The sequence below is a fragment of the Ochotona princeps genome, chromosome 7 (assembly GCF_030435755.1).
Source record: "Ochotona princeps isolate mOchPri1 chromosome 7, mOchPri1.hap1, whole genome shotgun sequence".
Classification (NCBI taxonomy): domain Eukaryota; kingdom Metazoa; phylum Chordata; class Mammalia; order Lagomorpha; family Ochotonidae; genus Ochotona; species Ochotona princeps.
In genome coordinates, this window is record NC_080838.1 from 60,709,400 (window position 1) to 60,733,618 (window position 24,219).

The following is a 24,219-nucleotide window of genomic DNA, read 5'->3' on the forward strand; positions in this document are numbered from 1 at the left end:
ACATGGATGGGCACTGACAATCAATATAGAATTGAGTGGAAAGATATGTGGGAAAACCTGTACCGGTTATCATTTTATTGCTCCTCCACTTCAAAAATTCTTTTCTTTGTTGGAGTTACTCATCTCTCACCTGGATGGTGTGTCTCTTATTTGCCAGCTGATGCAATGCTGGGCCGTCCCAGCAGAGGGCGCTGGAGGGACACGGCTACCAAGAGCAGCGACGCGCGCTTCCCCTGCCCCCCACCCCATCGCCCTTCCCTTATCAGTGTTGAGACAAGTGCCCAGCAGCTTTCTACCCCACCCTAGTGACCGACCTTCCAGCTCACCATTCCCTGCCTGGGGCTGTCCTCTGTCTCTGGATTGCTGGAATCCAGTAAATTTCCTACCATTTACAGACTGCAGCCTCACCCTCTCCAAGTAGGTCTCTTCTAAGTTTGTTCCTGAATTCAGAGTTGACAGCATTGCTTTAATTTGTTGCCTTTGACCTCTACCTTTCACCTCTATTATTAATAATCATTATTGTTGTTATTATTTATTTGAAATGCACAGTTGGGGCGGGGGGGAAGAAGATACCTTTCATCTGCTGGTTCACTCTCCAAATGGCCAGATGGCCAGGGATGCGCCAGGCTGAAGCCAGGACCCAGAAGTTTAATCCAAGTCTCCAACTTGGCTGGCAAAGACCCAAGCATTTGGGACAACATCCACTATTTTGCCAGGTGCATTAGCAGGGAGTCAGATTGGAAGTGGAGCACCAGGGAGTTGATCTGGGGCCCGGATAGGATATTGGCATGGCACATCATGGCTGAACCTTTATGCCATTACACTGCAATGACCTACCTCTCTCGTATTTTTAATTTTTATTTGAAAGGCAGAGCAAGGGAGAGACAGAGTGAGATCTTCCATATGTTCGTTCACTCCCTAAATAACAGCAATGGTGGGAGCTGAGACAATCAGAAGCCAGGAGCCAGGAGTTTCTTCTGGGTCTCCCACATGGGTGCAAGGTCCCAAGGACTTGAGCCATCGTCTGTAGCTTTCCCAGGTCATAAGCGGGAAGCTGGATGGGAAGTGTAGTAGCCAGGAGGCAAACAGCCACCTGTTTGGATGCCAGCATTGCTGGTGGATGCTTAACCCACTCCTCCACAATGACCTCTCCCTAGCCCCCACAATGACCTCTCTTAATAGTTAACAACATTTTATCAGTTTGTAACCTTTTCATTACATTTTCCCTGAGAAATCATTGGCATGCTGTCTGTCCCCTGACTGACAGAACCATAAACTTATTTTCTCCCTATTTCCTAAACCTGTCCAACTCATGTTATTCTAACAACATAAAGATACTGACATGCTATCGTGTCCTGTTTAATTCTTCCTACAGTGTGCAATACGTTAATATTTTCTAGGGGAGAGACCAGTGTGTCGTTCAATGGGTTAAACCTATTTTAGACGTCCACATTCCATAACAGAGTTCCTGGGATCAAGGCCATCTGTGTTTCCAGCCAAATCCCGGCTAGTCAGTTCCTCCTGGAAGGGCAGCAGAGGATAGCCCAAGGACTTGGGTCCCTGTCAGCACATAGGAGACCCGGACAAGTTCTAGGCTTCTGGGTTTAGCCGAACTAGCTCTGGCTGTTGTGGATATTTGGGAAATAAAGCAGCAAGTGAAGAACTCTGTGTGTTACCGCCTCTCAAATCACTAAACTTACCCAAAAAATTCATGAAAAAATCATTTCTGGGATTTTAGTTCTGAACTATAATGAATCTCATAAATGTGTGTGTGTGTGTGTGTGTGTGTGTGTGTGTGTGTGTGTGTGTGTGTTTCTCTTTTGTCCTAGTTCCTCTTTAAATTTTCCAAAGGCTAAAACAAACTCTACTCGGGTAATTGGTACCCTTAATTCTGGTGTGCCCTTCAAGCACACTTGAATGTTTATTTCTCTTCTCATTTGAGTACTTCCTCAAAATTATTTCCACTGTGGATCCTTGTTTGAGAAATTTTCAGCAAATTTGAGGCTTAATATCAGCCTTGATATACTTTCTTAGTTTAATGGCAACTTAACTACAAATGGGCACATTATTTAGACTGTTTAAATATAACATGGATTGAGCATTTATTTAAATGTAACATTCTAAATTTGGGGTTTGTTTTTCAGCTGCCCAGGGCATCAGGGAGGGGCCCAAAGCCACGACACCCACCCACACAGTGGGTCTAAGATGGTGCCTACGTCCCTGGATAGGAAACCAGAACCCCCCAAGAAGGTTGGGGTTACCTCCCAAGGCCTCAACATCCCAGAGCTGCTGGGGGGCAGAGACACGGATTCCCAACAAGCCATCATTCTGATTGCAACCCATTTATCAACAAAGACTTTTTCCTTACCCTCCCCCTCAAAATTTCCTTTGTCTTGTAGCTGTTGAGAACTATAATCTCATTGCTGTTCCTTCATAGATCCCATGCTCTTCCTAGAATTTTCCAGAATTTCCTTTAAATTTCATTATAAAGTATCTAGGGAGTGATTCTTCCATATATTTTCTCTTTGACACCCAATAAACCCCTTTTAAAATTATTTAATTGTATAAATTTTATTTTTGATAATTTTTACATATTTGACTAGGGCTAGAGGAAAATGGGTGAGACCATTGTTTCCACAGTCTCTTTTTTCTTTCCTGTATCTGTGGGGAGGAGAGAAATAAGAGAAGCCACACTCAGCCTCCCAACCATCCCAGGGTACCCGATGTGGAGTATGCTCAGAGGGTCCTGCTCAAGTGGTTTCGATAATTCAGCACTTCTGAATTACTGCCGATCTTGCCACTCCAAGCATGATGAAATCTCTCCAGAATCCACTGGTTGACATAGTCCATCTTAGAGTCTCCGTTACTCACTGCCAACTCTTGGCTGGGGTAGATGATCAATTTGTTCTGTCTTCTGTCATGGTACCAGGTGTCCTCTGCAGGTTCCTCCATGTGTACCCGGATATGCCATCCACTGCTCTAAGCCACTGAGGAGGCTCAGATCTGACGTATGCATTCCATGGTCAGACCATGGAATCCGCAATTCTCTTCATGGTTGGGATTCTGAGTCCATTGGTTCAGTTGGGGGGATTCCCAAAGAAACCTGGTCTGAGGTGATCCCAGACCTGATTCTTGTGTGTGCTTGCCAATAAAGGGTCCGGCAGAGTCTGTCACCCAAATTGGCCTACGTGCACACTGTTAGTTGTAATTGCTGGGTCACTTGTCTCCAGTCCTGTCTTCTGCACAAACTAGTGGATATTGCAGCCCAGCCTGATTCTGCCTGCTGCACACTCAGCCCCCATGCAAAGCATTGGTAGCTGCAGTCTAATCAGAGCAGCCCCCAGTAATCCCCACCAGGCCTGCCTCCTGCCCTGGTTCCTGTGCTTGCCAGGATATACAGCAGACTAGTCTAGTCTGTCCCACAGCCCATTCAGTTCTTATACATGTCAATGGGCATTAAAGCCTAGTTCAACCCAACTAGCCCCACTATCCAGCCCACACATGTGCTGGCGGGTGGCGCTCTCTGTCTAGTCATACCTGCCTCAGTCCTGGTTGTCATGTTCACAAGTCAGAATGGCAACCCAAGAGGGAGGTACCAACTCTTTCCCTTCTGGGCCCACTCCCACTCCCGGATCTTGCATTCTCCAGGTAGTACTGTAGTTTAGCTCAACAGAGCTTTCCCCCTGTGGCAACATCTGCTCGCTGATGCTGTGGCAAAGCCCAACCAACCCACACCCCTTCTGGCTTATGCATGTACCAGTAGGTACAGTCCACCCAGCCTGGTTTGTCTTCGATCCTGCTTACGTTCAGGCCAACAGGTGTTGTAGCCGTGCCCGGCCTGGTCTGCCCCCAGTCTCCGCTCTCATGGTCACCAGTGGGACTAGTGGCCAGCAGGGAAGCTCCCTGCAGCCCCCCTTCTGGGCAATGAACCCTTTCAATATGAAATTATTTATCTTTAGTTGTCAGAAAGAGAGAGATGAGAGCAAGAGAGAACAAGCAAGACAGAGAGATTTCTCACCAGTTGACCCAGTCCTCAAATGCTCACAACAGCCAGGACTATGTCAGATTGAAGGCAAGGGCCAGGAACTCCATCCAAGCAGTCCAGTCACAGGTGGAAGGGACCCAAGTACCTGAGCCATCATCTCCTCTGCTGCCTCTCAGGGTGTGTATTACCAGGAAGCTGGAATCAAGAGTTACATCAAGACTTCAAGCCATGCATTCCAATATGTGGGAGCTCACCCTTGGATCTCCACCTGCCTAGTCCATATGGAAGGCCATAGGTACATGGTACACTGTGCCCTTGTCTAACTGAGACCCCAACATGGTCCGTTCACTTAGCTTTCAGCAAGAGCAATGGGTTCCACTGCGGTCTCTTCTCTGCTGTTGAATGAACCTCGAATGAACTGTGCTAGGACTTCCTTTGCAAACAACGCTAGGAAGTCAAATGTTACATTCATTCTCTTTCAGCAGGTAACAAGTCTGCCCTGAGACACAGTTTGCTGTGTTTGCTGAACTTTAACTTCACTGGAGGGTCCAGAGAGATAGACATATCTGTTAACCAGTCACAGTGCTGTTGTTGGGTGGAAGTACTGTTGGGACTGCCTTCTGCCTGCCCTGTTTCCCTAACGTATATAAGCTTGTGACTTCTCTAAAACAAGGACCCCAAGTGGCAGCTTAACCGTTATGCTATTGATTCAACCCTACTTTTCTTACTAATTTCATCTTTCTAGGCTCATCTGAAATGAAACCTACATATCTCTTGCTACATCTTATTCCTTATTATTTCCTGTATACTCTCCTATCTGTTTAGCTGTGAGTTCTAGGACAGGGATCAACTACATCAAGCTACCACCTCCTATGAACTCTGCTAGAATGCCTACAATAATTTCTTTCAATTTTTTTATTTTTTTAAGATTTATTTATTCATTTTATTGGAAAGGCAGATGTACAGAGAGGAGGAGAGACAGAGAGGAAGATCTTCCATACAATGATTCATACCCCAAGTGGCCGCAATGACCGGTGCTGTGCCAATACAAAGCCAGGAGCCTCTTTTCGGGTCTCCCGTGCGGGTGCAGGGTCCCAAGGCTTTGGGCCATCCTCGAATTGCTTTCCCAGGCCACAAGCAGGGAGCTGGAAGGGAAGTGGGGCTGCCGGGATTAGAACCAGCACCCAAATGGGATCCAGGCATGTTCAAGGCGAGGACTTTAACCATTATGCTATCGCACCAGGCCTATCTTTCACTTTTTTTAAAGGTTTATTTTTATTTTTATTGGAAAGTCAGATTTACAGAGAGAAGAAGAGACAAAGATCTTCCATCTGCTGGTTTACTCCCCAAGTGGCTGCAGTGGCCAGAGCTGAGCCAGTCCAAAGCCAGGAGCTTCTTCTGGGTCTCCATAGTGGGTGCAGGGTCCCAAGACTTTGGCCTGTTCTCTACTGTTTTTCCAGGCCACAAGCAGGGAGTTGGAATGGAAGTAGAGCAACCAGGACATGAACCAGCACCCATATAGAATCCCAGCGGAGCTTGCAAGGTGAGGACTTTAGCTGCTAGGCCACCGCTCTGGACCCTGTAGTCATTTCTCACATACTGTCTTAGGTACTTACGTTGTTTAATGGCAGTGCTAAGCAGTTCTACACAAACTGTGTGGTCCTCAAAACTTAGAGTATTTATTATCTTCTAGAAAGTTTGACAACAGGTATCCCACAGGAAGGAATGATCCTGCTCTGATTTCTATCCTAAGGGCTTTGAATATCCTTGACCAAGGATTGCTTGTTAATAAATAAATAAGCTTTACAGGAGATATTATGTTAAAAGAGGAAGGAAATAGAGCATTCTAGCTAATAGGAACGGAATAGTATAAGACCTAGAATTTGAAAGTCACAGGTAGCTGTTCATTAGGATAAAATGACTAATAATAACATGAAGATGAAAAGATAGATTTAATAGCCTGGAATGTCTTAAGTCTAGAGTAAGGAGATGACAGTTAATTCTCCTTGCACTTGCCAGATGCCTCATGGGACCTCAGAGACGCTTAGGGAGAACTTACCTGGGAGCCCTGGGGAGGACTGAAGAGAGAAGGGCTATGAGGCCACTGGGATCTGAGAGTTGCATGTAGCAAGCCATATGAGCTTGCACACAATATGAAACTCCTATGGTACTTGTTAGGGAAAGTCAAGTCAGGTCATTAAGAGCGCCTGTTTTCTGCAGATTGTTCATGACAAAATAAAGACAGTTACTTTAATTATAATAATTGTGCACCTGGTATTTTTTACTGCAGGTTCACATTTGCATATCTGCCTCCCAGGTAGAGATGCATAAGGAGGTGTAACAAGGAATTTCTTTATCTTCCCACCATCTATGCCTCCTATGTTTGCTGCCGTAGCCTGAGGGATTATGACTGAACCCTGACCCTGTCTCCAAGTGTATTTTTCACATGGCAGTCATGGCTAGCTTTCTAAAACACAACCTGGGGGCCAGCGTTCTACGCAACCCTACTGGTAAAACATCACTTGGGAAGCTTGCCTCCCCTGTCGGAATGCTTGGGTTCCCTGCTCAGATGCCAAGCCAGCTTCCTGCTGATGCACACCTGGAAAGCAGCAGGTGCACCTGGAAAGCTCAAGGGCTTGGGCCTCTGTCATCCACAGACCCGGGCTGTGGATCTGTGTATTCAGAGGGGCTATAGAATGTCTGGCGGGGCGGGGGGGGGGGGGGGAGGAAACACATGTGATGGAAAACTTGTTCATGGGTTTCAATTATTTTTGTATCCAAGTAAAATAATTAAAACAAAAAAATTCTGTTCATGGGCCCATTGCAGTAGCCTACTGGCTAAAGTCCTTGCCTTACATAAGCCGGGATCCCATATGGGTATCTGTTCTAATCCCGGCTGCTCCACTTCCCATCCAGCTCCCTGCTTGTGGCCTGGGAAAGCAGTCAAGGACAGCCCAAAGCCTTGGGACCCTGCACCTGTGTGGGAGACCTGTAAGAAGCTCCTAGTTCCTGGCTTCGGATCGGCTCAACTCCGACCATTGTGGCTTCTTGGGGAGTGAACCAGTGGACGGCAGAGCTTTGTCTCTACATCCCCTTCTCTATCTCTGCTTTTCCAATAAAAATAAATCTTTTTTAAAAATTCTATTCATTTTCATTTTAGTGATGACATATTTCAATTGCAGCTTGCCACGAGCTTGGTTGAAGTCCTCGCGTAGAGGAGTCATTTTAGAGCAACATAATTTAAATTGCTTGGAACTGCAGAGTTTCAGTCGACTTCAGGTGGACCCAGCCAGCGGTCAGCTAGCTGCAATGGCAGGCACATTCCCAGCCTGTCTCTGTTTCAGCGTTGTCTCCTCCCGTAGGACTGTTCAGCTGTTCAGGTACTCTGAGAACACAGCTGAGAAGCATCTATGAATCCCAGGAGTCTCCCTTGTTTGTTTCTAAATTTTGAGAAGACTCAGCAGTGAAACTTACCGGGTAACATCCCAGGAGCCCTTGTCTGAGGAAGTTGTTAAAAAGTGTCATCCTCAACCCTGGCCACAGAGGAAAAAAAAAAAAAGTCACAGGATATGCTGTCTGACCTTGGAGTGTCTGTGTCAGGACTGGGCGACCTATGTCGCTGATGCCCCAGTAGTGGACAGCATGCCCAGGCGCACCCGGGGGACATGACAGCCAACTCATCTAGGCCAGCAGAGCAGAGAACATGCCTCTTTAGAGCATGGAAATTCTTCTATTTTCCATGTTAGACCACTCTGCTGGCCAAGCCTTGCAACATGTTCCTGGGTCTGTGGATGCACTAAGGTGGACTATCACAACTATCAAGACTACTCAAGTAATATCCTGGGAATACTCTTCCCCATGTCAGAGTCTCTAAGGCATCATCAAAATATTGCCCCCATCCTTGGGTGCCGACGTAGTTTCAAAGCAAGGAGTGCCCCCCTGCCCATGTAAACGCAGGAGGAAAAAATCCTGAAACATTTGTCCTACCCACCTCCTTTATACCCTGACCGTCCTCATTCTAATCAGAGACTCAACTATGTAAACAATTTATAAATAAAAATTTTAAAAGTGTCATCCTTTTATTAAAAAGAGATTCCCCCCAGTTCTCTTTAGCAAATATCACTGCTCAGATGTGCTTCACCATGGCAGAATCATAATTATAAATGTATGTGAGCAGGTGGCTAAGATTAAGAAGCTGCCAGAATACCACTGAGTGGGATTGAAGGGATTGAGGCATTCCTGTAACAAAGACAATGGAGCAAACTGTAGCGAATGAAGCTAAATATGTGTAGCTCTAGGTCATGATTTCTTTTTGTTCATGTCATAAAACATTTAGATACGTTGTAACCACTTTAAATGTTTTATTCACTTATTTGAAAGGCAGAGTGACAGATCTTAAAGAGTTCACAAAAAATGGATTTGAAGATAGCATGCATTTTTATGAATGTGAAGACCACTGGTGTATTACAATCAAATGTATCATCTATGTAAATGTATTACCTATGTATCAATACCAACGGTAATATACTTGTCACTGATTAAAGTGTCAGTCTAGGAGCACCACAGGCACCCATCTTAAGGGGAGAGGGGAACTCAGCCCGGGCAAGGCCAACCTTCTAAGTTTTGACGGAGAGCCATTCAGACGGCATCTGGATCTCACCAGTACTTCTTCAGCTGTGAAGGTAAACCAAGGCAGTCAGTCTGGGGACGCAGGGAGCTGGGAGAGTTCTAGAAACCCATCCAAGGGAGTTTAGATCAGGTAGTCAAGGGCTTCCTTTGGAAATGGAAGCATTAGATTTTCAGTTCTGTGGTCAAAGTAGTCATTAGTAAAGAGAAAACTGTAGTCACCCTCCTCCTCCTAAAAAAAAAAAAAAAAAAGAGGAAAAAACACAGAGATGAAGAAGGGAGTTATTTTCTGACATGCATGGACTTTATGCACTGCACTGAAATGAGGTGGGTCTTTTTTTTCCTGCAAAGGATGTGACCCATTTTGAATCATGGGGACATTGGGCACACACACACACACCATGCAGGCGATCTGAGATCTCTGTATTCCTCTGCTGGAGAGGCCGGGGACTGGGCAGGGAGCACAGCTTGCGTGTGCACGGGAGGAGCCAGGCAGCGAGGGAAGTGGACATTTCCCTTTTCCTCAGCCTGCCTGCCCAAGCCCCCACGGCCGTCAGACACTGCGAGGGTCGAGGGGAGCAGGTGGACAGCAGAATTCGGCAGGCCGCGACCAGGGAGCATGATCCAGGCCACTGGGGTAGCTCCTTCGCCCTCAGCGTCCAGTCTTTGGGCGTAGGGAACAATGTGCGGTGACAGCGAAACCCGCCTGCGTGTGAAAGTCCTTTATAAACCGTAATCCGAGGCCCCAGATGTTAGTTATTATCTCCTTTAAAGGGCACAAAACCTTGTTTCAGTCGTGGATGAGATCTCCCTCCACCTCCGCCCCGTAATCCCTTTACCCCACCCCACCTCCCCACAAAAGCTCTCCTTGACACCTGGAGTCGGAACTTGACCCTGAGCTTCATCTGACCGCATGGCCAAATTGTTTTCTCTGGCGCCCCACAGCAGCCTGGGGCAGGGTCACCCAGGCGGCCGGTGCCGTCACCGCCTCCTCCTTCCGGAGCCGCCGTAGCCCCCACCGGTATCTCGGCCGGGCGCAGCGGGCCGGGCGAGCCGGGGCGGGGCCTCCGGCGGGGGGCGTGGTCCGGGTCGTGTCCTCCCGCGGGGGCAAGGCTCGGAGCCGAGGTCTTCCCCCGGCCTGAGTGTGTCCCGAGGGCGTGCCCGCTCGCGGCGGGGCGTGGCGAGGCGGCGGGAGGGCGTGTCCTCACGCGGGGGCGTGGCCAGGGCGGTCCCTCCTGCGGGGGCGGGGCTTGGAGGCGAGGTCTCCCCGGGCCTGGGTGCGACCCGAGGGCGTGCCAGCTCGCGGGGGGCGTGGCGAGGCGGCGGGAGGGCGTGTCCTCCCGTGGGGGCGTGGCCGACGCCCGGCGTTCCGGGGCTGCCGGCGCGCCGAGCCTGCGGCCGAGCGAGCGGCGCGGTCCTTGCGCACTGGGCGGCCGCCGCCTGTGCGCGCGTAGCGGCCGGAGCTGCGTCCTCGCCTCAGCCGCTGCGGGAGCCCCGCTCCCCTCGCTCCTGCTGCCCACCGTGCGAGCCGCTGCTGAGTCCCCGTGTAGACTCGCCCCCGCAGGCGTGCCACTTGCCCGCCGCAACAGGTCAAGGCGGCTGTGTGCGTGAGGGAGGGCCGAGCTGACGAGGGCGACGCGGCCCGGGACTCGACGGTCTGGAAGGTAAACGACGCTTTGCGCGCCCTCGGCAGTGGACGGTCGGTCGGGCTGCCTCTTCTCGGAAGGCCGGGCAGTGCCTCCGGCTCGCCGACTTCCCGCACCGCTGATTCAAATCTCCTGGCGCGGCCGCTATTTTTTTTTTTCGCGGTGGGAACCTGAGGAGGACCGGGCCCGGGAGGCGCGGGAGTGCCCCCCAACCTTCCTGGAGGAGGAGCGCCTTCCTTGGCAGGTAGCGCCTCGGGCACCTTGGAGCCCCTCTCCTCACCCCGCAGCCCGGGCGCCCCGCGGCTTGGCGGAGGAGCGCGGTCCCTGAGTGGAAGCTGGTCCTCAGGACCAGGAGTTGCGTAAACGGAGAGTCCCAGAAGTTTCTGGAGGGCTCCAAGCGGGGTGCTGTCTCCTCGTCGCCGCCTCGCTCGGGGCGAGGGAGCTGAGCCAAGGCGATCGGCAGCCTCCAGAGCCCGGGAAAGGGCCAAGTTTGAAAGTGGGGGTCCCGGCGGGGAATGGCCGCCCTCCCCCTTTGGGATCCTGGCGCCCGATAGACGGCGCGGTCCCCATCTTTTTTCACTGGGTGCTGGTGTTTCGGTGGACCCCGGGTGTCCCCCTGCGACCTGGCGCAGGGCGAGCGCCCCGATGGTGCGGGCGTGGGGTCGGCGAGTTCGAAGGGAGGAATCGGGCCTCCCGGCCTTGACCTTGACAGGGTGTTTAGCTGTGGAAAGTGCGAGGAATCTTTGTGAATTTCAATGCCACCCCCCACCTCTCGTTGTTATGCAAATCATCCCGGGAAGCCCCCCTCCTGTTCGGCCCCTCCCCCAGCTGTGGAGGTGGAGACGTGTGGATGGCTGGGGAGGAGGGGGTGACGACTTGCAGCCCTGTGACTGGATGTGATTTGGTTTAAGGGTTGGGTGGGGTCAGTTTAATCCTGTCGGTGCACGTTGGATGGGATCTACCTTTGAGGCACTTGGTCGGTTTAAAACCTTCAGTGCTAGGGCGAAGACTCAGGGCTCCTTGGACGTTTGCTGAGTGAAGGCGCGGCAGACAGGAGGAGGAGGCTGAGAAGGGTGTAGGGCTTGGCTGGTGCAGGATTCTTTGAGAGCACCCAAAAGCACTGTGGAGATAGGTGGGGTCCGGGTGCTGGGGCCCCTTTCACACCTGCGTGGTGTCCCACCTGGAGGGAATAGAAGGTGTGAGAAAAGAGTGAGAGCTTTGGACTCTCCAGTCGGTCTGCTTGTCTGAGTATACCTAGGCATGGCCCTGTTTCAATGTTTACTTCCTCTGTCTAATGTATTTCCTCAGCTTGCCTTTCATCTTTAGTGGTAAGGATTCCTTGAGTGGATATTCTGGAAAGAGAGTCACAGGAGACTTGAACATTCTAGAGGGTTCGCCTGCTTTATTGTAAAGGGGTTGTCTCCTTGCCAGTGGTTAAAGAACTAGGCAGAAAAGAAATGGAGAGAACTGGAGGGGCAGGGTGGTGGTGATGGGGTAATGACTGTAGGACCCTAGGAGAGAAAGCTGAGACAAGTTCTTATTTGAATTCAGCTATTTTATAGTCGTTGGATTTTTGTTTTCCAGATGATGGTCAGGGAAAGTGGGATGGGGAGAGGAAATCAAGAGATCTCCTGGCTGTTGATTCTCTCCCCCAAATATAGGCTTTGCCAGGGACCCACATGGGTGGCACTTACCCAATTCCTTGAGCCATTGTCTCTGCTTCCCAGGTCTGCATTAGCAGGAACAGGGGTCAGGAGCTTGTTGGAGGCTGGGTGAGGAATGCCCCGCTATGTCCCGGAGGCAGACACTTTACCAGGGTTTTTGGTCCACTGAGATGGGGAGGGTTGGAGAGGGGGCACTGTGGAGGACAAGTGAGTTTGGAGACTTCACTTTTCCTCTATAATGGGAAGGGATGTTGAGGCTGGGGCTGTGGGTTTAGCAGCTTTGTTGTGGTAAGTTGTGCTTTTAATCTGTAGCAATTGAATTTCTGGTGATTTGTCATTTGTCATATATTTAACTCTTCAACCTAAGAAGAATGCAATTTTGAAGAATCGTGAAGTGTTCACTTAGAGTATAAAGGTCACCCAAAGACAGAATTTATAGTAAAATAAAGTCCAGGTTAATTTAAACATTGCTTTTTCCTCAAGATGCATGTATTGTTTTTGCCACCAGAAGTCACTGTTTCACTATGGGGTAGAAAGAGTATTTCAGAGCTGTCTCCTCTGTCCTATCTGGTTTAACTGAATTTTGCAAAAGGCCTGTTGAACTAAAGGTTATTCTTTTACTCACTAAGATACTTGTTAATTGGATTTTTAAAATTAAATTTGGAAGAGAATATTCAATTATAATAATCTTGGATTGTATCATTAAAAGGCGCCTCTGCAGATCCACTTTATCCCTGTAATTGCTCAGTTGAAGTTACACGTTGCACATTGTCTTGAAAAATGACAAGGTAGATGAAAATAATTAAGCTAAAAAAAAGCACACTTTATTATTTTTGAAAGTCAAGTAGAAGGAGTTTCAGGTGTAACTCTTGTAATTTGTACTCTTTCATCAAATATTTGCATAACCCCATATGAAATTGGCTAAATTTTAAAATCCAAGATTTTGAAATTGCTTTATCCTTTCACATTTAAAAGGTAAAGCAAATTTACATGTAAATATTTGCATCAGTCTAAAACACACACAAAGGACAGTATATTTGAAGATACCTTTTTTTTTTTAAAGTTTTGTTTTATTTTTATTTGAAAGGCAGATATACAGAGAGAGATTATCCATCCTCTGGTTCATTCGCTCCATGGCTGCAACGGGCTGCAGCTAGTCCAAGCCTAGCCAGGAGCCTGGAGCTTCTTCCAGGTTTCCCACATGGGTGCAGGGGCCCAAGGACTTGCTCCATAGTCTGCTGCTAACCCAACCTATCAGCAGGGAGCTGGATGAAAAGTGGAGCAGCTGGAACTCAACGAGCATCATATGGGATGTGGATGCCACATGTGGAGCCTTAGGCTGCTATGCCATGATGTAGTCCCCACAGGTATCTTGTTTTAAAGGAAGATGATGACAGCCAGAATTTTTGCCATTGAGAACCTACATTGAAAGTTGTTCTTTTTTTTTAAGATTTATTTATTTTTTATTACAAAGTCAGATATACAGAGAGGAGGAGAGACAGAGAGGAAGATCTTCCATCCGATGATTCACTCCCCAAGTGAGCCGCAACGGATGGTGCTGAGCCAATCCGAAGCCGGGAACCAGGAACCTCCTCTGGGTCTCCCACACGGGTGCAGGGTCCCAAAGCTTTGGGCCGTCCTTGACTGCTTTCCCAGGCCACAAACAGGGAGCTGGATGGGAAGTGGAGCTGCCAGGATTAGAATCGGTGCTGCCCACGTGGGATCCCGGGGCATTCAAGGCGAGGATTTTAGCGCTAGGCTAGGCTAGGGCGCTAGGCCCTGAAAGTTGTTCTTGAACTTGAATTCATTTGCTAATTAGGTGGGTCTATTGAAGCTAGAAGCCCAAAGTGCACCTGTTTGAAGGCCCAGACACAATTTTGGGGAGAGTACAATGTGTGGGACTGCATTTATCATGAATATGCAAAGTTTTGTAATTAAATTATATTTTCCTCATTAAATTCAGTGATTTCTGTTCTCAAATGACATTTGAATGACAATGGCCTTCTTTTTTGTTATTTTAAAAAGATTATCTTTTTATTTGAGATGCAGTTACAGAGAGAAAGAGAGTGGATCTGTTGGTTGGTTCACTGCTTAAATGACTGCAGTGGCCAGGGCTTGACCAGGCTAAAGCCAAATTCTTCATCCCAGTCTGTCTTGTGAGTGGCAGGTGCCCAACTGCTCTTCCTGTCTCCAGCTGCTTTCCCAAGCTCGTTAATAGAAAGCTGGACCAGAAATGGAGTAGCGAAGATTCACTGGTGCCCACAAGGGATACACGTGTTAGGCGGCAACTTAATCCACTAAACTACAAGGCTGATCTCATTGTGGCTTTGCTAAATTTTTTTACTTATATCTGAAAAATGAAGAGAGGAAAAAAGAAAGGATGAAAGGAAAGAGAGAGAAGGCTCTTCCATCTGAAGGTTTAAGTCCCAAATGCCTGCAACAGTATGAGCTGGGTTAGGCCAAAGCCAGTAGCCTGGAACTCCATCTGAGTTTCCCATGTGGGTGGCAGGGACCCAAGTACTTGAACAACCACCTGCTGCCTCCCAGAGTACAACATTAGCAAGAAATTGGAATTGGAAGCAGATCCGAGACTTGAACTCTCTCTGTTATAGGTTGTGGCCATCTCAAGTGGGAGTCTTGTCTGCACCCAAAACCTGCCCCAAAAGGCCACGTTCTAAACATTTGGTAGGAGCTTGTTTCATATTAATGCCTTGAATTCTAGATTTACTAAAGTAGATTAGATAACACTGTAATCTGATAAGTAAAATTATAAACATAATTCTTTGTAGGTACAGACCTTTTGCTCCTTGTTAACTGTTTACATGTGTAACAGTTTGTATGTTCTATGACAGTCTGAAGCCCTGAGGCCAGGGGCTTGCCAGTCAGAGTTCCTGTCTTGTGCTGAGAATAAAACTCCTTCAGCAGTACTCTCAAGAGGAAAAAAAAATCAGCTGATTTTCTTAAATTATCTGGCCCACTTTACACATGACTCAGGATTTCTTGTTAGGGTGACTTTTCCCTGGAAAAGCCTGAGATTTTTGCCTCAGGTGGCGGCTGAAGGAAACAAAATGTTACTACCGCACTTTGGTTCCTGTTACCTCCTCAGTGTGAGCCTCTTCTGTGTACCAGACAGTGGTGCACTTTGGAGAAATCATGGTAACATTGTGATTGGGAAAGAGAACGGGCTTGTGCAGGTGGAGCTTCCACTCACAAAACACTTTACTGTTTACCACTGACTTCCCTGTGACATATCATTTGAGCTTAATTGCGACCCTGGAGCTGAATGGTGTTTTTCATTTTAAAATCAGGAAATTGAGCTGAAGTGACTGGACTGTAACTCAAAGCCTGGTACTCTTTCTACTATTGGTACGCTGTGTTGGCTCTGTTGATATGTGGTTTCCTGTTTTTCAAGAATTACAGCTTGACTTTAAAATATTAATAGTGTTTCTGTTTGGCTAAGTAATTCTTGTCATTTTAGAGATACAGTTTTCATTTAACATTCTGGATGTATATGTGTGTCTCCAAAGGAAGATATTATACAGAGCTATTTAAAGACACCTGGTATTTGCACTGAACATCTTTACCTTCCTAAAAATGGATAAAAGGCCTTGAAAAGTGATTATGTCTATAGTGCTTGAAAACTATTATTCAACTTACAAAAGCTAAGTTTATAGACTTTTGAGAGCATATCATGGTCTGCTCATACTATTTCTTCATTATAGTCGCAGTTCTTAGACTTATATGTCAGAATCCCCTGGAAGGCAGATTTGTTAAAACACAGATGTGCCCTCTGCCCCCAGTAGATCTGGGGTAGTTATCAAGAATTTGCATTTGTAGCATGTTTGCAGGTGCTATTGATGCTGCTATTTTTGGAACCACACTTTGAGCACTACTGCAGTGTAGCAGAGTTTAAAAGCAGTGTTTCTGAGCTGGACAGTGTGGGCTTGAGTCTTGTTGGATATGCCACCTACTACCTGTCAGACCTTAGGCAGATTACTTAACTTCTTGTCAAGAACTGTGAAAGCTAAGATTTTACCCTACTTTAAAGTTAGCAAAGTTGTCTGTCACAGTTTCACGTACTTTGGGATGAGAAAGGAATGATTATCATTCATCATAATAGCTGGAACCTACATAGTAGCATTTTCACACTAGTGTCCTAAGCCTCAATGCCCGAGTGATGTAGAGAGAGCCAGTTGACACCTGCAGGTTCTAAAAGTTGCATAATAAGAAAGGCATCTTGAGTTTAGGGAATCTTTTGTAATTGACTGCATGTCTGACCTTAACTCCAGAAGGAGCCATTATTTTGGTTATGTGTTGGCCTTTGCTCCAGGAGACAGCTCTGTGTTCCAGAATCATTCACTATACAAATATTCTTAAAGATAATTGAGACCACAAGCAGTTAGTTCCTCTGCTTCTAAGACCTGCAGAAATGCTACAGATCTATGGGAAAACTGTCTCCCAGCACTTTTTTTATTCTGTTGTCTGCCTTATGCAGTGAGATAGACTATATAGTAGTATCTCTTACTGAGTAAGCAGTTGACCATGTTAAAGGTACCAAGATTTGTCAGATATTAGAGCAGAATAAAATGTTTCGTAAATATTTGCTTGTGTTATTTTTGAAAGAGATTGTGTTCTGTTCTCTCTCATTTTCCAGTGGTAAATAATGCCCTGTAAGAAGAAATATTTGAGTGTATTTCAGAATTTGAGTTTGTTCCAAGAAGCTACTTTAATGGGCCCAAATTCTAGAATGGGACTATTGCATTGTGTGATATTTTGCCAGTCGCCGGGGATTGAGACAGAGACATCTCTTAACAATATTTGTGTGCTCGCCTATGTTTCTCTGTCATTTTATGATTAAACAAAATCATGCAACCGGTTCTGACCTGGGGAGCTGACGTGTCACTGTACTTAAAGTATTTATGTGGCTCAACTTGAATTTCTCCATGTCGTGATGGGAGACTTAAGGTTTCTCATGACTTTGGATATGTGACTCCCATCCCAATAAGACACATTATTATTTTATTTATCATTAAGAAATACTACTAATGACTCTGATTGTGAGACCTGCAGTTTCTCAAGACCCATTGTAGGTGGATGGCTTGGCTTGGAGTTCGGGGAGGTTATGATCTGCCGGGATGTGGCTCTGAAGAAGCAGGTTACAGTAGTGTGTGTGACCCATGACTCAGACCTGACACGTTGCCTGTCACCAGAAGACTGTTATTCCCGGAAGGTTCATATGGGTAAAGGGGAAGTAGATGGGACCAGGAAGTGACCACTCCAAGAGTCCACAGGCCTCTGGGCAAGAGTAATTTTCCTCATTCTGCTTTGGAAACTAGGTCATGGTCACAGAACTCTGAGACCTCCTGAGCTCTGTGCAGTTGACAGCTCCCCTTCAGCGTGGAGCCTCCCATGTATTATTACTTTTTAAATTATTATTATTATTTTTGATGACTTTTACATAGTTGATTAGGGTGATAAGGGTTGAGGGCTACAGGAAGGTGGGTGAGATCACCATATTCGCATTCTCTTTTTGTCCTTGCTGTATCTGGGGGAAGGGGAGAAGCCACACCCAGCCTCCCAAACGCCTCTGCACCCTGGGATGGAGGACACCTTAGGGTCCCTGATGTGGGGCATGCTCTGAGGATCCTGCTCAAGTGATTTTGGTAATTCAACACTTCTGAATTACTGCCGATCTTGCCACTCCAATCAATGAAATCTCTCCAGAATCCACTGGTTGACATAGTCCATCTTAGAGTCTCCGTTTGACTAGCTACTCACTGCCAACTCTTGGCTGGGGTAGTTGATCAATTTGTTCTGTCTTCTGTCTTCTGTAGTGGTATGAGCTGTCCTCTGCAGACTCCAATGTACTGTCATATCATCCATGTGCACCTGGATATACTGTCCACTGCTCTGTTGGAACCACTGAGGAGGCTCAGCTTTGACACATGCACTTCACAGTCAGACCATGGTACCTGCAATTCTCTCCATGGTTGAGGTTCTGAGTCCAGCGGTTCAGTTGGGGGGATTCCCAAAGAAATTTCTTATCAGGTGATCCCAGATCTGAGTTTTGTGTGTGCTTGCCAATACAAGGTTTGGCACAGTTTGTCACCATAATCAGCTTATGTACATGCTGGTAGTTGCAGTTGCTGGGTCAGTTCTGTTTTCAGCCCTGTCTTCTACACAAACCAATGGGTGTTGCAGTCCAGCCTAATCCTACATGTCACATACTTTGCCCTCACACAAACCATTGGGAGCTGCAGCCTGGTCAGAGCAATCCCCAATAACCGCCACCGGGCTCACCCCCTGCCCTGGTTCCCATGCTTGCCCGTATGTACAGCAGACTGGTCCAGTGTGTCCCACATCCCATTCTGCTCTCATACATGTCAATGGGCATTGAAGCTTAGTTCAACCCAACCAGCCCCACTATCCAGACCTCACATGTGCCAGTGGGTGCTACTCTCTGTCTAGTCATGCCTGCCCTGGTCCTGTTTCTTATACTTACCAGTCAGAGTGGCAACCCAAGAGGGAGATGCCTGCCCGGTGTTTCCTTACTGGGCCCACTCACACTCCCGGATCTTGCACTCTCCAGGTGGTTCTGCAGTTTAATTTGACAGAGTTAGTCCCTAGTGCCAGCATCTGTCAGCTGATGCTGAGGCAAAGCCCAACCAACCCCCACTCACTCTGACTTAGGAATGCCCTGTAGGAATCCCTTGTATTACTGACTGGACAAAAAATGAACCAAAACAACAACTGCAGCCCTTTATGGAGTGCTTTCTATAAGCCAAACATTGTGCCAAAAAATTTGCAAATATTTTGTGTAATCCTACAGCAGCCCTGTGAAGTCCCATTAATAACTAATGAGAAAGTTAAGGCCCTAGAGAAGGATGGTAGTGTCCTTGAGCTCTTGCGCTGGTTGCAGGTAAACCTTTATTAAGTATGTTGTGTCCTAAAACTCCTGAGAGAAGATTCCCCAGGATGTGCTGCATTTGTAAAGTACTTAATAATCCAGAACAGAACATTAAAAAATATCAGGAGAGTATTAACAATGGGCAGAATAGGGTAAGTTTATTTTGGTGCAGAAAGTTTTGAAATCCTTGTGAAATTCTGTCCCCACATATTCCTTTTCCATTAACTTTTTGAAGACCTCTTTTTATGACTCCCTAAGCAGACCTGATGCATTCCCAGATGAACAATCTGCATCACTGAGGTAGAATTGAATGTGGATATTGCTGACTTAATAATGTCAGCTGTTATGTATTGGGTGCCTGTAGATTATTGGTATGCTAGGCATGGTAGCCAAGTGATTCTACTTCTTCTCAGTGTTTGTAATATAGGGGCTATTGTCTCACTTTTGGAAATGGGGACACTGAGACTGATAAAGAGATTATTTTTCAGGTGAACGTGCTGTGCTGCTCACTTGAGCCAACCATCTTTCTGCTATATAGCACTACTCTGTAACAAAGGCCTGGTTGCTACTGGGAGAATTTTTTTTAACTGTCCTCTCCCGTTATTCTACTTTTATGTATAGTTTGGTGAAATCGATGTAAAAATATGTTACAGCTTGAAAAAAACCCTTCTGATTTCAGTTTTTGTAGGCCAATATATTTTTCTTCTCCTTAGTTCTGTATCTAAAGAAATAGTTTTAATATATATAATGTTTTTAAAGCTGGTTTATTTGAAAGAGAGGTGAACAGAGGGAAAGACAGAGAAAAGGTTCTTCAGTCTGCTGGTTTACTTCCCAGGTGGCTGCAACAGCCAAGTCAAGGCCAACCTAAAGGCAGGAACCAGGGGAATCCATTTGGCTCTCCCTTATGGCTCCAGCCCATCTTTTGTTGCTTTCCTAGGCGCATTACCAGGGAGTTGGATTGGAAGTGGAATAGCCAGGATTTATACAAGCACTATAATACATTGCATGCTACCATCACACAGCTTTCCTTGCTGTACCACAGTGTCAATCCTAGTAATTTTTTTGTGAATGCTTGTTTTATTTTTTATCTTAAAGTCAGAGTTACACAGAGAAGGGGAGAGAGAGTGGCTGGAGCTGAGCTGATCCAAAGCCAGGATCCTCTTCCAGGTTTCCCATGTGGATGCAGGGGCATAAGTACCTGAGCCATTCTCCACTTCTCTCTCAGGCCATAGTCAGGAAGCTGGATAGGAATTGGAACAGCCAGCATGTGAACAGCCACCAGTATGGGATGCCAATACCGTAGGAGGAGGCTTAGCGGGCTATGCCACTATGTTGGCGCCAATATTTTTTTCATTTTAATTTTATAAGTTAGCAGATAGAGCCATGGAAGATTATTCAAAAGACCCACAACTTAAGAATAAAATATGGGGTCCAGCAAGATGGCTCAATGGCTAGGTCTTCACCTTGGACGTGGCCTGCCAAATGGCTGTCAGTTCATATCCTGGCTGCTCCACTTCCCATCCAACTCACTGCTTATGACATGGGAAATCATTGAAGGATGACCCAAAGCCTTGAGACCCTGTACCTGTGTGGGAGACCCAGAAAAAGCTGCTGGCTCCTGGTTTCAGATCAGCTCAACGCTGGCCATTGTGGCCACTTGGAGAATGAATTAGCAGATGGAAGATCTTTCTTTCTCTTCTGTCTCTAAATCTGCCTTTCCAATAAAAACAAATAATTCTTAAAAAAAAAAAAAAAACAAGAATAGAATATAGATCTGTCCCTTTGGCTCTCGCTACTCTTTTCATCCAGTTCTCTTCCCATTCCAGAAAAGCTACTGTTAGGCATTTGGTGTGTGTTTTTCCAAACACTCTGTATGTTATTCATTACCTTGAAAACAAAGCATTTTCTTTTTAAACTAATTGGCTCATGTTGTACACTTTATTTGGATGTTGTTTGGATAAACCTATCTCATTATTTTTGATGCTACATTTACATCTCATTATGGTAGGCCATAATTGATTTAGCTATTAATGTGTTGGTATGTGTGATGTTGTTGCCACTTTATTAAAAAATACGATAAACAGTATTTGTTGCAGAATTTCCTTGTACACTGTAACTATATATATATATATTTTTAAAGATTTATTTTTATTACAAAGTCAGATATACAGAGAGGAGGAGAGACAGAGAGGAAGATCTTCCATCCGATGATTCACTCCCCAAGTGAGCTGCAACGGGCCGATGCGTGCCGATCCGCGCCATCCGAAACCGGGAACCAGGAACCTCTTCCAGGTCTCCCACGCGGGTGCAGGGTCCCAAATCCTTGGGTCGTCCTCGACTGTTTTCCCAGGCCACAAGCAGGGAGCTGAATGGGAAGTGGAGCTGCCGGGATTAGAACCGGCGTCCATATGGGATCCCGGGGCTTTCAAGGCGAGGACTTTAGCTGCCAGGCCACGCCGCCGGGCCCTGTAACTATATTTTTAAGAATGATTTCTTGGAGGAGAATTGCTAAACTGAAGCATATGCTAAATTCTTTTCCTGGCCATGGCTTAGCACAATGATTTCCTGCCTGCAGTCGGCCAGCCAGCCAGCCCTTAGGTCTGAGTTGCGTGCGCGGCTGTAGCAGTTGCGCAGCTCATACGTCAGCACTCTAAACTGCCTTTTGCAGGCTGAATCTGGTGCTTCTTTTGAAACATGACTAAGACACGCGTCATTCTAGTGATGTAGTCTGCCTGCCCTTGCCACTGTGGGGAGAATCCTGCCTTGCAGCCAAATTAGGGATTTTGTGCAGGCAGAACCCCTGCTGTGCCATTGGTATGGGTCTCCCTCACTTTGTATCCCGCCCACCCACACACTCAGAATGTTGAGGCGCTCTGAGTGGCCACACCCCCGGGGTCCACTCATCTCTGTCTTTCCATCTGTCTCCAGGATTATTTTTTGTTCAAGACATGCATAGCTGTGATCACTTCCTTTAAATCTTTGTGCAAGTGTTAGATTCTCTAAAAGAATACCCTGTATAAAACTGCAGCACCGGTTATTTCTTCTCTGGCAGTCTATAGTACTGATTGCTCTATAATACTTTTGAATGTCTAAGATAGCATATATATTTTTTGACAATTTTTTAAAAGATTTATTTATTTTTAGTGCAAAGTCAGATATACAGAAAGGAGAGACAGAGAGGAAGATCTTCCGTCTGATGATTCACTCCCCAAGTGATCACAACGGCTGGTGCTGAGCTGATCCAAAACCAAGAGCCAGGAACCTCTTCCGGGTCTCCCACGTGGGTGCAGGGTCTCAAGGTGTTGGGCTGTCCTTGACTGCTTTCCCAGGCCGCAAGCGGGGAGCTGGATGGGAAGCAAGGCTGCTGGGATTACAACAGGTGTCCATATAGGATCCTGGCGTGCTCAAGGCGAGGACTTTAGCCACAAGGCTACGGCGGCAGGCCCTAGTATCTGTATATTTTTTATTAATGCATCTTTGTTTATTTTCTGCAGTATGTAAGCTCAGTAGTGGCAATAGTCTATTTTTTCCCCCTCATTTTTCTCAGAACCCATGCTCAGAGCTGATGCTCAAAAAGTGTTTTCTAGTTCATTGAGTAGATGAACAGACACATCTACGGATTGGTGGCTAGCAAGAGCCTAGCCTTTCCCCTGCCTAGCTGCTGTTCTTTGCTAAGGCTCTATGAGTGGGTGCTGTTGAGTTGCAGGAGCGTTGATCATATTCATTGATAGTGGGAGGATTAGAGGGGGACTTTGACTTTCCCCATTCTGTTATGGAAATATGAAGAATGATGCTAATTTACAAACAACACTGTTTCATTGATCACTTACTCTGTGCCAGAAAATGAGATCCCCCAGCAAAGAATAGGAGACAATATACTAAAAGGATTGGGGCAAAGAGGGAAGGGAAAAAAGCTAAAGAGAAAGTAGTGGGGGAGGGGAGGGAAGGAAAGGGGAGAGAGAGCAAGATTTAGGAAACTTTCTAGGACCACTGTGGCTGGTTGGAGTTAGTGACTCCAAAACGTGTTTGACACTGCAAAATTTAAGCCCTGCTAGTGCGAGTTTAACTAGAATATTTGCAACAGCATGTTGCAATTTTTTGAAAAAGGAAATAAAGTGATCATATCTGCTAGGGTGGAAACATTGTAGTTAGCAAGTCAACAATCTAAATTTCTTGGAGAGGGAGATAACAGACCTTATCAGGAGTCAGAATAGAGCTGTGAGGGACTTTATTTAGTGTTCCAGCTTTAGCTCACATTGTAACGTTTTTGCCTCTTCATCCTACTAGGCCTGTTAAAATGATTACATATTTAATGTAGTGTTTCCTTTTGCATCAAGTAGTTTGTTATATCTGTACTATGATAATTTAGTAACATACCTTTGCCTTAAGGATGTTTGAAAAAAAAAATAGGTGCTATTTAAAGCAAGTCAGGATAGTACACTTTACGAATATATACAAGAGTGGGAAAAGGAAACAGCTGTTGATAGTGTTAACCTGAGAGGGCTTGTTTCTAGACATACACAAGATATCCAAGGCTGCTGCTCAGATTGGATACGTTTCCTACACTGCATTGTTGCTTCAAGAAATTTGTCTAAAGGATTAAGTACCGTTTATGAGTAAAAATAAAATCTTAATATTGGCTTTTCCTGGGGCCCATTTCTCGTTACATTCAAACATTGAAGATCACTTGTTGATTTCCTTTCCCTTTCCTACTGGATAGTGTTTTTTTTTTTTTCTTTTGAGTATGCTGATAGAGCTTGTAATCTCTGGCAAATTATTTACATCTGAGTCTGTCTTACCTATAAAATTGGATATTCACATCTTTTATTTACTTTGCAAGTTTATTGTAATATTTATGTGAAGAGCTTAACATAGCACTAAAAAAACAATTTAAAAGGAGATTGAGATTTCATTTTCCCCATGATAAAGTATGTGTATGTTTGCTGAGATGTGTAGTAATATGCAAATTAAGGGTGCATTTGGTCTTTGATGTATGTTCACCCATTCAAACTGGGAGTTGGTGAAAAACCATCCCATCATCTAATTCAAATGAGAACTTTCTCTTCAAATAAGTAGTGAGTTCACTCTTTTTTTCCCCAGATGAACGGACTTGCCGCTTGGCACTGACTGCAGCCATGGCATTCACTGATAGAGTCACCGGCAGCAGCAGCAACAGGTAAGCATGCGATGTCCCCGGACCAGCTGAGGCTTAGTTTTAGAATTAGCTTTTCAAAAAGTAAGTTTGTTTTTTGTATGTGTGTGTGTGAATTCTGGAGTAGGAAATGTTGGAAATTTGGAATTTTTTCTCCCTGAAGTGAAACCTGCTAGACTGGCTACATATTTTCTATAAATCTAGCAATCTCTGAATCTCTTTACTCGTGCCTTTAAAGT

General features: G+C 46.1%; 1 protein-coding gene across 2 annotated transcripts in view; it reads left to right on the forward strand.

The window, feature by feature from the left end:
- The first annotated feature begins 10,131 nt into the window (after positions 1 to 10,131).
- The window catches only part of AFF1 (ALF transcription elongation factor 1), a 199,330-nt gene continuing 185,242 nt past the window's right edge, over positions 10,132 to 24,219 (forward strand). For both annotated transcript variants that reach the window (XM_058667084.1, XM_058667083.1), the window contains exons 1-2: positions 10,132 to 10,275; positions 23,929 to 24,004. In XM_058667084.1, the coding sequence (XP_058523067.1) occupies positions 23,964 to 24,004 (41 nt within the window). In that variant the 5' untranslated portion in view covers positions 10,132 to 10,275; positions 23,929 to 23,963. The remainder of the gene's footprint in view (positions 10,276 to 23,928; positions 24,005 to 24,219) is intronic.